At 39.5% G+C, this 13,420-nt stretch overlaps 1 protein-coding gene across 1 annotated transcript in view; it reads left to right on the top strand.

Moving 5' to 3' along the window:
• The window catches only part of atrnl1a (attractin-like 1a), a 237,273-nt gene that overhangs the window by 150,856 nt on the left and 72,997 nt on the right, over positions 1-13,420 (top strand). The window contains exon 27 of the mRNA XM_054600058.1: positions 2,196-2,274. Coding sequence (XP_054456033.1) covers positions 2,196-2,274 — 79 coding nt within the window. The remainder of the gene's footprint in view (positions 1-2,195; positions 2,275-13,420) is intronic.

The following is a 13,420-nucleotide window of genomic DNA, read 5'->3' as shown; positions in this document are numbered from 1 at the left end:
TGCTGATATCAGCCCTGCGAAGATAGTTGCATCACTTTAAGTGCATTTGAATATGGCGATGTATCAGTTTGGCAGAGCAAATAACCTGATCAAATCAAAAATAAGGCTAAATGATTTTTAACTAGTTTTCAACATCAGCTGTACAGCAACAGGACGGCAGACGTACGAGGGGGCATTATCAGTTATGGTTCAGGTCACACAGGATTGAAATCATATTTGTAAAGTGCATATTTAAGTTTCAAGTCTTTGAAATGAATACTTTTCATAAACTTGAAAAGGTCTTGAAACCGGATGGTTTTCATCCAGCAGCAGCAGCAGTTGAATTCGGCTTCTTGTCCTCATCACCGGAGGGGATTTCCTGGTTGTGATGTTTCTGAATGCAGCCGAGAGGTCGGCTGTGGACAGCAGAGGTCACGACCGCAGCCTCTTCAGCAGGCTGGGTCTGAAAATGTCACGCTCATTACAGCTTACAATGCTAATACCCTTTACAATGCTGTCCTCTTCACAAAGAGATACATAACACATGCACACAAACACACACACACACACACACACACACACACACACACACACACACACACACACACACACACACACACACACACACACACACACAGATGAAGAGGAGGATTGTTCCGGAGCTGCTGTCCTCAGCAGTTTCTCAGGGACTTCCTGTTGTTAAGTCTTTGGGTGCGCTTGTTTTGAGTTTTTGTCAGAAGTTCTAGTTGAGAAAGGAGCTTTGTGTTAGGCCAGATAACTTTGCCCTCCAGACAACGTTCAGGCTGTGTGTCTGTGTGTGTGTGTGTGTGTGTGTGTGTGTGTGTGTGTGTGTGTGTGTGTGTGTGTGTGTGTGTGTGTGTGTGTGTGTGTGTGTATCTGTGTGCACATGAGACCTTGTTCTTTGTTAGTGAGCATCTTGTTGCTGGTTGACCTCTCGCTCCCCTTTGCTGTCCTAAAATCCCCAGCTGCCTGTGGTCACCGCGGTTTTCTTATTTCGCCACAAATCTTCTGAGAATTTCTCCCTCCTTTGTCGTCTTGGCTCTGCGGAGGCTGGAGCTGGAGCTGGAGGACAGTAAATGGGTGTGAAGATGCTGCTCCATGATTGTGGTGTGGTTTTGTGATACCTCTTTTTTTCTTTGTGTTTTAGGCCAATTACAAAGTACTACTACCATGAAATATGTGCGGTTTTAATATTTTTTTCTGCAGATACTAAATCTTATATAATGTGGAGCATAATGGTTCAGAGATTTACAAAAACTTGTTTCCATATAGGGCAACTACAAAGGACACTTTGTGCAGCATGAAAGCAAGCTATTAACACTCATGTTTTTTGTCAAAAGCAGCTGTTTTAGTGCCCCTATAATATATTATTAAATCTAAAGTTTCCATCCAAAATAAATCTTAGGCAGTTGTTCACAACCATTTTGACTTGTTGCCCCATTTAAAGGTTTATTGTGTCTAAAAGTAGTGAGCAATAGTTATTTTCCCTTCTTAGATTGTTGTAGATGGATAATTGTTTCATTTTAATATTTTATAGAGGAGAGAAGGAGTAATATTATCCAGTGTTTTTACAAGAAAACAGAAAAGTCAAAGTTCAGTATGTGTTGTGGAAATATCATTTTGAGCTTATCTTTATCTTTACCATTAACATTTTTCAAACATATTTGTGAAGGTGTATAAAACGAGTACAGTTGCTCTTTTTTTGTATGTCGCTTATATATTCATGCCACAAATGTTTGAGGTTTGGAATCATTTTTAAAACATTTTTATTTAGTCATCAAAAAAAATATTGGTGGGATACCGTGCAATCTCCTTTTATTTCCCGTAGTTCCAACTACATCAGAGTGATACGTCTTCTCTTACGCAGATCACTTCCTGTCAGTTTCACCAGCATTCCCACATTCAAACTTTCAGCGTTAAAGGCTATTTGTTTAGGTGCTAAATATAACCGTCGAATAAGATCTGCTATCTCCCAATATTGGTGCAATAATGGAATCAGAAAAATGTGATATGAACCCACATTAGAAATGGATAAACCGACTTATGTAGAAAAGCCAGAGTGGTACATTACTGTGTCAGTTAGTTGCTTTGATTTATTTTTTTGCATGACGTGAATATTCTTTGCATATTTTTGTTCATGCAACACAAAGGATTATTTATTTTGGATTAATCGATTGTGCCTCTCCCCTCTCCAGCTGTTTCCTGTCTCTGTTACTGGTCGCTGCTGTGGTTTGGAAAGTCAAACAGACCTGCTGGGCCTCACGACGTAGAGAGGTAGGACACATCATCGCCTTGTGCACGGTTCTGTGTGTGTGTGTGTGTGTGTGTGTGTGTGTGTGTGTGTGTGTGTGTGTGTGTGTGTGTGTGTGTGTGTGTGTGTGTGTGTGTGTGTGTGTGTGTGTGTGTGTGTGTGTGTGAACTGTCTGTATAATATGTGTTTTCCTGTGTATGAGTGCGTTACACAGGATATGCATATATTGGTTTACAGCACATCTGGGTTGGTTTCAAGCTGTCTGTGCTAACACACGATCTGCAAGATGCAGCTGCCACATCAAAAATGAAAGTAAATGTACACTGACGCACCCCCCCTCTCCACTCCACCCCACACACAGTTGTGAATGGTGGGTTAATGTCACCAGTCTTGAAGAAAAAAAAAAAAAGATATCTCTGCTTAACGAGCGTCGCCGCGGCAATAAACAAGGCCATCCCCCTTAATTAGTGCTCCTCATGAACCAATTAACTCAGACGAAGTGATGCTAAGCGAAGTGGAATGGAGTGATATATCACTTAAAGACTCAACAGATGCTGCATCATTTCATATTCACTCCTGACCCCTCACCAAACACACACACACACACACACTGGGTTTAAATTCGCCAGCTCCACTGTTTGACTTGTTCTGGATCTATTCTCTTCTCAGTAATAACCCACAGTCACTTTCTCACTTGTTTTTTTTTTGTTGTTGCATTTTATTTCCAGTGTTTGGTGTTTGAGTCACCGGGGAGGAATCAGTGTTGCTTATGAGCAGAGAAGATAATAGTCTGTTTTTATTGGTGTAATTCACAGGCGATCCACGGGGAGCTATTGTGTTTAAACACACTTGTTGGTTTCAAGTCCCCCTCCTGCCACCCCTGCTGCTGTACTGTCATAATGCAGAAAACGCTGTTGCTTTCATGTCCCAATTAAGTTTCGGTATTTAAATGTTGGCGACATGTTATGTAACTTTAATGGTCTTTTCATAGATAATCAGCTTCAGTTAGGATTGCAATATCATTGAAGGTATAATAAGCAGCATTTTCCTAAAAAGAAAAAACATTGTATTGATTGCATCTTTCTCAATCATCACTTGTGTTGCGGTGGTGTTTGTATCTGCATAGACACTGCCCTCTCTACCTGTACTTCCTCTTTTCTTCAAATTTTGCTGTGTTCTGGAACTTTCTGCAAAGAGCGAAGTGTCTTTGGGTCCCACATCGGTGTGTAACCCTCAACCAATAACAGTGTGCAAGGTGTGCAGTCTTTTCTCAAACCCAGGTCCAATACCGCTTTGCATACACTTCACCCCGATGGGTTACTGCTTTGTGTTTTAACGTGCTTGTTTGACCAAACGAAGCCACACACACACACACACACACACACACACACACTCACTGAGCAGACGGGATGAATCGTGTTCTTCGGCTGCATTCATTCTACATCTGGCAACGCGGCACCTTCCTGCAGGGTCATGCGGAGGTGTAGCTTTTAAAAAAAATTGTCCTTAAGAATGCAACCGCTGTGGAACAATCAGAATTTTTATTTTTTCTCTTGAATCACTTCTTTGTTGTCGCTAATGCCGTTCTTTTTTATTTTTTATGTGTTTTTAATCAATCAAAATACAATTTCTTTTTAAATCGCATTATTTTGAATACAAGTAAAATCATACAAAATTAAAGTCTATTCCAATCAAAGCATTGCTATTACAACTGCTCTAATCAAATGTTTTATATTGTCAATGGAGCAACTGACTATGTGTGTCCCTCATAGAGACAAACCAAAAGATCATTTATTTGACTTTTCACTTCCCCTCATCACTACAGAGCATATTAGCATGATTCAGCTTATTGCTCTGGTTTTACAGCTCGCTGTTTTACTTTTGTGTTTCAGTCTCGCCACTCTCGTCGGGCTTGTTTTTGGCGGCAGCAGAGACAGCTGTTTTCAGTGATAGTTTCTGTACACTATCTGCTCGGCGCCAAACAGCAGACAGACACAGTTAGCAAACAGCTGCATTAGGAAGCTAAACAGACTGATATTTCTCTGAGGAGATGTGAATGTTGGACTCGCATTAATCAGGTGGACAGAAATAAAACTACAAATGAATGACAGTGTTTCTTATGAGGCGGAACTTGACGTGTTCAGCCTCAGAAGGCGATACTATGATAATGTGATGTTTGCAGCTTGTCATACTAAAGCGTCAGAAAATACTTGTTCAAACAATATAATGAGCTGATACAAAGGTCATATATGTGAGAAATGAACAGATTCTTTGTGTCTGTGCACACAGGTGAGCATGTTATGGGTCACGTGTTTTACAGTGCAGAGATTGATACCTGCTCTGTGACTAGCACAGTGTTTGCTTCCCCTTGTTTCCTCCCGTGTGAGGAGCGTTGCTTTGGCTCCTGGCAGCCCGGCCGACACTCAGCTACATTATTTATTAGAGCCAGTCTCATATCACAGCAGAACCGCAATGCTGCATTTACTGCACTGTTGGCTTATTTACCCAGATTCCCTGTTATTTCTTCCCGTCTTTCACTCAGTCGCTCCCTCTGTCTTCCTGAGGGCAGATTTCTTTTCTTCTTTTTTTTCCCCCAACTCTCCTCCTTTTAGATAACAGAGGATCTAATAAACGGAAACCTCTGCCTTTGAGGGAGAAATCATCACTGTAGGAACTCTGGCGATTACACTTTACTTTGTTCTCATCATCATCTACAGCTTATCTCCTATGTTGCTTTTTTCCATCACATAATTAATTCATCTTGAACGGCACAAAGGAAGCAAATGAAATGCCCTCAAAGCGTGATCTCTCACTTTAGGGCAGCTCAAGCAGTGGCTGACTAGAGGGGGAAAAAAAAGAGAAAGCATTTTCAGAGATTTTACAGAGTAATGGTATTCAGCCAAGCTTAGAGGGAGACCATGACATTTCCAAAAAAATAAAAATTACTTATTTTCTTCACCAAACTCCTTCTGGATTGTGTCCTTTAGCTTCTCTAAAAATGTCATCTCTGAATCCAACCGAGCCAATGAGCCAAGTGTCGGCAGAGAAGCCCTTTCACTGAAACAGGAACACTGCCTGTTGCAGCAAAAAGGAGACAAATGTTCAAAATGTTAAAGGAATACGTCACCCCCAACAATAATCATTTGCATATGAGACATGCCCTGAATTTGTGAAAAAAAACCCACCCAGTCATATGATCAGTACTTCACGAACGCATGCATTTGATAAAACCTTACTATTAAGAACACTTTCACATAAACAGTCTCACACTTGCGCAGATGTTCTGCTCGTCTGAGAGAGTAAATGTTTTAAACAGTAAGGTTTTAGCAAAGATGCATGTATGTGGGAAGTACTGAGCATAATACTGGAAAAATGAAACTAATATTATACTGCAGGAGCTGTGTGAAAGTTTATAAAACAGATGTTCTGCCTGCAATTAGTTCAATAAGTCAAGAATTGTCTCTGTTTTTGGGGGATTTAAGGAGCAGTTTTTGCTACTGGTTGTGGAACTTTTTTTTTTTTTTTTTTTTTTTTTTTTTTTTAAAGTTTCAAGGAGGAAAAAAAAGAAGGTGAAGAGTAGAACCAGACAGATATTGTTTATTTATGATGTTTTAGGCCAATACGGAAACCTTATGGTTCAAAAGTGTCTCAAAGATATCTTCAAATGTGTTTCCTTAAGAAAACATTTCAATTTTAGTATGCTCAACACCTGTATCTGCAATGCATGACAAAATACAATGCGCAACTTTATGAACTGTTGTAGATGAAGATATGTAGGTGTCACAACAGAATGCTGCTCTTGGAAAGCACCTTAAAAATCCACCTTAACATGAAGACCGTCCTCATCAGAAAAACGAGAGAACTGTCTTAGAACAACCTTACATTTATCTGATAGGTGTCCTCCTGCTGTCATCACAAACAACACGTTTCTCTCTCACTTTAAAACTCTCATTTAAGTTTCTTGAACTAAACCAGACCTCAGCCATAGAGGAAGCAGATCAGCAAACATTTTTGAAGATGTTCAAAAACAACAATCATTCTTTTGGTGGTTGTTTGCCTTCAGAAGATAAAGCCACTTAAGGTTATGGTTACTCAGACCTCTATTTACTACGGTATCATGTATGATAGAAGCTTCACAGTGAAACAGAGAAGAAGATACTTTTGTTTTCTAGCTTCATTGCTACCTTGTAACAGAACTCTGCCTCCGGTCCCAGCCAGCTTCGTGGAGCCCCACTTACCCTGCACCATCGAGCGAGAAATTAACAATGCTAATCAATGGAGCTGAATGCTGTGTTTTTATCATATCCTTGTGTTGATGTATTTAGTGCTGGCCTGATTATTATGGAGATGAACTGCAGCTGTCAGGTGCCTCGGGGGCTCGAAGAGAGACGGCCAATACAGCCAGATTTACCTAATATATACATATAGTTATTGTAATATACAGGAGCTGTTATCACTGATCAACTGGTGTGTTATAAAATCAGGATTGTGTGCATCTTCTCTTCTCTGTTCCTCCAAATAGATCTGTATAATGTATTGTATTTCTACCTTAATGAAATCATTTTTCACATCAACGTAATTGAAAAGTGTTGGGATATCAGATCTAGTGTTCTAGTGTCTAATATTTTGAAACTCAAATACAGGTTCAATGTGTATTGAGTTAACATTTACACGTTACCAAGTCGTAGTTTTCTTGCCTAAACCTAACCAAATACTTTAGTATCATTCTTGTTTTGTGTTTTGCTTCAATTCTTCCAAACCGTGATGTTTTGCAGCATATTTCATTTTATTTTATTTGTCAGCGTAAACCAAATGTTTCACACTGTTTTAAACCTCCACTGTAATCTGGAAGAAAATATGCTTCCCTCAAAAAGTTATTGAGAGTTGAGTTTTACGTGAACATAATCCTGTAGTTGACAGGGTTGACTCCCAGGCTTTGCAGAATCATTAACAATAGTTATGTTGATACGTAGATATGAACGTTCATTTTCCACTGAGTTGCACTTATTTAAGGTCTGTACAATATCATATGTACTTGACAAAAGATGTGACTGCAGCTGTTCAACTGGTAAAATAGACTAATAGATGAATGCAGATCTGCAGCACAGCTTAATAGCATGATCCATCTGTTCAACAGTACAGCTCCCTTTGCCGATATTTCTGCTGACACATCGTAATTTAAACAAACCTAAGTGTCGACATCGGTTCTGTCAGTTTTGTAATATTAGAAAACTAGAGTACGTCTTTCTAGTTTTTCTGCGATGTGAAGAATCATCTGTTTCCCTGCTCTCGCTCCTCTCTGCTCTCCAGAGAGCCGGTCTAGAGGGGAACGAAAGCAGGAGGTGAAAATGGGATTCCTTCACTGTTAATTATGGATCACAACCACAAGACTACAGAGAGAACTGTGTATTAATAGAACCACATATTTATGTTAATTGCTTTTTTTTTTTTTTTACCCCTCATAGCTCTTTTTATAACCAACCAACAATCGTTTTTTTGGATATGAGATCAAACAATCAAAAGCTACTTTGAAATTCTAATGCTGATACACAGAGACAGCCGCGCAAGACTTCTCTGGTTTTCCGTAATAGGGTTGCCCCTCTGAAGACTGTGTGTGTGTTTGTGTGTGTGTGTGTTTGTGTGTCTGTGTGTTGTGTGGTTGCATTTCAAAATCCACCACAGCTAATATTGCCTCTCGACTGGATAAATAAGTCAAAAGAAATGTGGAAAGCTAGAAAGACAGCCAACAAGAAGATTGAGGTCCTCTCCTCCCCGTTGACTTTTGCAGATACATGTTTCATCATTCTCTTCTCCTCCACCTTGAATCTGTCATGTCAAAGAACTAGTTTTAAGAGACTGTTTTAAGGCCTACAATTCTAAACCTTAAAGTTACAGTCTGTCAGTTTGATATGAACAGAAACGTTTGCCACACTGCAGTGTCCCCTAAGGTCAAACACATTTCATATCACTACACACTTTTATTTGTGTGTCCATTTTTTGATTTTCCGTTCGCCATTGAGGAATGTGAGATAAACAAAGTTTTCTTCAGAAGTCAGGGTAACACAAGGTGAGTCATTGATTTGCAATTTGTAATTTTTGGGGTAAAGAACTCCTTAAATAAAGTAGTAGCAGTGATGTCACGGTGTACTGACTCAAGCTTGAGTGCACTCCTACATCACTGCACAAACACAAAAGTAAAAACATCGAAGGTCAGCAAAAGTGAGACTTTTAGCAGCTTGCTCTAATGATGTTTTCTGATGCTGTTAAACGTGAATTTACATTTATTTGTTATGTTTATAGACGCAGCAGTAAAAAAGACCTGCAGTTTGAAATATGATCAATTTAACAAGAAAATATTGTCAATTCAGCTCAAATGAACATGGTCCAACAAAACAACAGCACAGGCCATAACAAGTCAACCCTTTTTATGGAGCACATTTTTTTTTTAAAAGCACAAAAACTGTGGACAGAGTCCATTTATAAAGAAGTTAAAAAGAAAACCAGATACATAAAAGAAAACTGTAACGACACGTACATATAAAAAATACAACAGGAATAGCGCACAGAGATCCACTTAATTGAAAAAATAAAATATGTCCGATATTTGATTATTAATCATTTGAATCTACGAGCACGAGACTAAACAGGAGTCTAGACTAAATAAGTCAATAGTTTCCATGTTCTTTTTTTTTACCGCTTAAAAGATGATAAACACTAAAGCTTCTCTGCACCTCCCGTCCATGTGTCTCTCTCACTTTGTTCATTAATCTGTTTGCTGGAGCATTTCTCTTATTTCACAGACAGACGTTGCCACCGTTGCTCGTCGACTAAGTTGTCCTAAAGACTTCGCCCTCCTGAAGTCTCAAACAGGAGCACATGACACTCATCTGTACAGAGTTTGCTGTTAGCTGACAGCGTCTCCTGACCTCTGCCGTCATTCCCATATTTACAGCAGCCCCCTCTCTCACATTCACTTTCCTTAAACTAGATGTTTGTGCTCCTCTTGCATGAGGCAATTAACATATTGTGTCATTGTTTCCCCCCCCTACACTCATTACGGAATTGCACTCCGAGATATTCCACTCTGAATTACAGGAGGGTGTGAATTCACGGCATAATGAAGAGAGCTTGATTAAAGTCTAAGTTTTAAGGCTGTTTTGTTTGTTTAAGACTTGTCAGCGCTGCAATGCATCCAATAAGCCGGCCTGTGGAGCTCATTATGCTGCTGTAAATGGTTTCCTGAGGTCTCTTACAGTGTAATTCCAACTGCTGGGTGATGAGTAAAGGTGCTTAAGTTAATTTTAATGAAAGATTGTGTCAACATTATGGAGTTATTGAACCAAAAGACATTTATTAAGACAGTAAGTAGGCATTATTGGACATAGATACACAAAGCCAACTCAATTTTTGAATAAAGAAGCTTACAGTGTGATTGCTGACTGCTTCAGTAGCTTTTTGTTTTCCAAATAAAGGCTTTTCTTTTCAGTAACTGTTACTGTTAGCTCTCCCCAAGTTCTGCAGAGATGATGTTGTGCTCTGATTGCTCGGCCATTGGCAACAACACACTCCAATCTGCAGCTGGAGAGATTAGCATGTCTGGACCAGTGAATGCTAAAGCACTTGTGTGTTTTTGTGTTTCTTTGTGTGTGTGTGTGTGTGTGTGTGTGTGTGTGTGTGTGTGTGTGTGTGTGTGTGTGTGTGTGTGAGTGTGTGTGTTGATGCTGTACAGTATGCATGTGTGTTTTTTTTAGTTGGCATTAATCGAGGTGACAGATTAGGAGAAGAGGTTTAATGTGGCCAAGCATAGCTGGGTGTCTGTGGATGGCCCCTGTGTAAACAAATCAAAGGGACTAGACAGGAACACACACACACACACACACACACACACACACACACACACACACACACACACACACACACACACACACACACACACACACACACACACACACACAACAAAAATCCCCAATGCTCCCCAATTTGCTTTAACCTCAGAATAAAGTCACATTAACAAACTTTCCAATTTACCACTGCACAAACATACAGTATATAGCAAAAAAATGAGCATTGGAACTTAAAAAGAGTTCCATATCTTCAGCAGAAATGTGATTCAATAAGCCATCATATAAATTAACTTAAACTACACACACTCAACAAGACAGCATGGAGGCATATCGGTTGCTTGCAAGTGCAGAACCTCAGCAGCGATCAGGTTACGTGCTAGCCACCATTGACAAACTGACCCCTGCATCAGTACTAGCTAGCATTAGCTAGATGTTTAGATTTGAATTGATTAGCGTTTATTGAATTGGTCAAATATCTAAGCAAGCCCTTTCAACAGTCGTCAATTTGTCAAGTTCAAAAAATGATGCCGCTTTGTTCAGAACATCTTTGAATTCCTTCAACTTCCTGAAGAAAATGGTTTTGAGTTATTAAACAATTCCTCTGTTTCACTGTTAAGGTTATTTTAGAGTGTGCGTCATCAGCGAGGAGAGGCTTACAGATGTCTGGATGTGATGGTTCACTATCACATGCCTGCTGAGAGCTACAATACTTAATATTTAGCCACTTTTTAGTCATTTGTCTGTGACTTTAAGGATAGGTAATAAACTATATGGAAGAAGACAATATCATGACTTTGTCTCTATAAGTGCAGGATATAGATGTAGTTTTGATGTTAGAATATTGACTTCTGGTGATTGGCTAGGTTTGGGTTTATGGTCTAAATTGCTAGTTTCAAGTCTTCTCCAATACAGCATGATGTTTATTTTGTAATTTATGGTCCCATTTAGAGTAAAATAGGCCATAAAGCAGGGAAGGCTTTATTGTGTGGCTACATTGCGATTGATCGGTCACTACCACAGCAGTGTCCGGTCCTTGAGATGTCCATGTTTTCATCTTAGAACTTTAACTCGTTTGCAGTGTGTCTAAAGTTAATGGAAGATAATTGAGACATTGTAGCCGCCTAAAAATGTGACTTCAATTGTACTTAACTCCACCCTGTCCTTTCACCTCTTGTTCCAAAAAACAGGATCGCAACATCCAGAAACCAAGATGGTGTCGGACAAAATTAAATTTCAAGGCTATAAAACGAAAGCCCACAAACCAATGGGTGTCGTCATGGTGACTACGTTCACCTCTTCTATACAGTAAAGTCAATAGTTTTATCAAAGAGTCCAAAGACATGAAGATTAGATGAGCTGGGAACTATTAGGGCCTTTCTATATTCACTCTGGCATCCTGTCCTGGATGTGCCTGCTAAACATACATACGCATGTTGATATTGCGATTGGAAGCACATTAGCATGATGGCGTTAGCATTTAGATCAAATTACAGCCTCACAGAGCAGAGAGCGTGGCTGTATACTCCTACTCTTGCTAGATTATGCAATCCTGTTTTAATATTGTTTGTTTTTCTGTGATTAATAATCTTCCACTTTGGCAACATTCCTGCTGGTGATGTTGCATTTTTCTTCCCTAAAAAGTCCCAGTGTGATACATCACTGTGTTGGATGAGCAAAAAAAAGATGTTCAAACACATGTTTATCCAGGAATTAGGCAGCAAAAGATTCCTCCAGTGTCTGAGAAAAAAAGATTGTTTTAAATTATAAACAGAGACCAGTTCCTGCTACTTATTTTCTACACCAAAAAATCCTCCTAAACTTGTATGCAGGTTTTTTTTTTTTTATCTCTTATCTCTGTTTAGCTGTGTGTACATGTATGTGTTGCAAAGTATTTCTGACAAGCTAATGTATACAGCGACAGCGACGAAAACTCCCGGTGGAATTTTCAAAGTTGTGTTTATCCTCTGGTTGAGAATAAGGAATTTGAAAACATGAGATGCGGTAAATGTTAATGATGCTCCGCTGCTATCAGCGCGGCCCAGGTGACCGCCGCCACCATCACAGATCCAGATTAGCTTGAAGGTGCCGGTGTTCAGAGAGGAACTCAGCAGCACCACACTGCCACCAGTGAACTTCAAAAGCACCGAAATGAGAGAGAGAGGAGTGAAGAGAGGCAGAGAGGGGGGGGAGTTTTTTCTTTGGTGAGGGACACAGCAAGGACATCTCCCCAGAGCCATATGGTGGATGAGATATATATATATTTTTTTTTTTTTCATTGTGTTTGTCTGTCTGCTCCGTTTAGGATTGTTACCGGAAAGCGCCGTAGGCCGGCCGTCTGTGTTAATAAATCTCCCTCCCCTCTGTTTTCACTCCACTCCACCATCTCGTTTTGTTTCTCTGTGTCTTTATTTCTGCTGCTGTCCGAGGAAATCTGCTTGCGGTTGTCATTGTGACTGACATCCAATGTTGACTGAAGGGGGGAATGGATGGTCTGACTTTTATTACTAACTTTGCACTTGAAAGGGTGATTTGACTCCTCCACCTTTTACTCAACTTGCTATTTGTCTGTCCTCTGGGGTGTCAACATGTCCATATTGACTGACGACTGAAAAATCACTTTCTTTAGTGTTTACTTACGCTTTTACCTAACATATTGTCATGCATTTATGGTTGCATGATTGATAGTTTGCAATGGTTGCAACGATCTGTTTTGTGTGAAAATATATTAGTTCAAGTTATTGATTCAAAACTTACTACACATGTAAAATTTACCATTGAAATTATACAGTTTCAAAAATACAATTTTTACAATTTAAAAAATATATATTCTGATTAATTCCCAGGAATTAGAACACTAACATTTGGTCACAAATATAATCTGTCCCTGGTTATAAGCAACCCTGTCTTCTTTAATATATGTTAATATTGTGCTCATCCATATACATAAAAAATAAATAAAGAAACATAATTATTGACTGGATTAATTAAAATGGCAGTTTTATCCTTATCAATCAGGATGGATGTTTATTGTACAAAGCACAGGACATGTTGGCAGGTTTAGATTAATAAAACTCTTGGTTAGAGAAAGGGAACGTTGAAGGTTTTGGTTAAATTCACCTCTTATCTGGTGACTCGTGTCAGCATTCTCCCCTAATCTTAAAAAAAGTGCTTGGAGTCGCCTTAATAAAGCAGACCAGTACCTGTCTTGCCATGGATCATCTCATAGCCTTGTATCCAAACTTCACCATGCAATTGTGCCATCGCAGCTGACATTGTGATCTGCATGTAGGAAAACCTCGCACAGATCAAAGCCGAACCCCCGAAG

The sequence above is a fragment of the Anoplopoma fimbria genome, chromosome 6, assembly GCF_027596085.1.
Source record: "Anoplopoma fimbria isolate UVic2021 breed Golden Eagle Sablefish chromosome 6, Afim_UVic_2022, whole genome shotgun sequence".
Lineage (NCBI taxonomy): Eukaryota > Metazoa > Chordata > Actinopteri > Perciformes > Anoplopomatidae > Anoplopoma > Anoplopoma fimbria.
The sequence above is the reverse complement of the archived record's forward strand: the minus strand, read 5'-3'. Positions and strand labels throughout refer to the sequence as shown.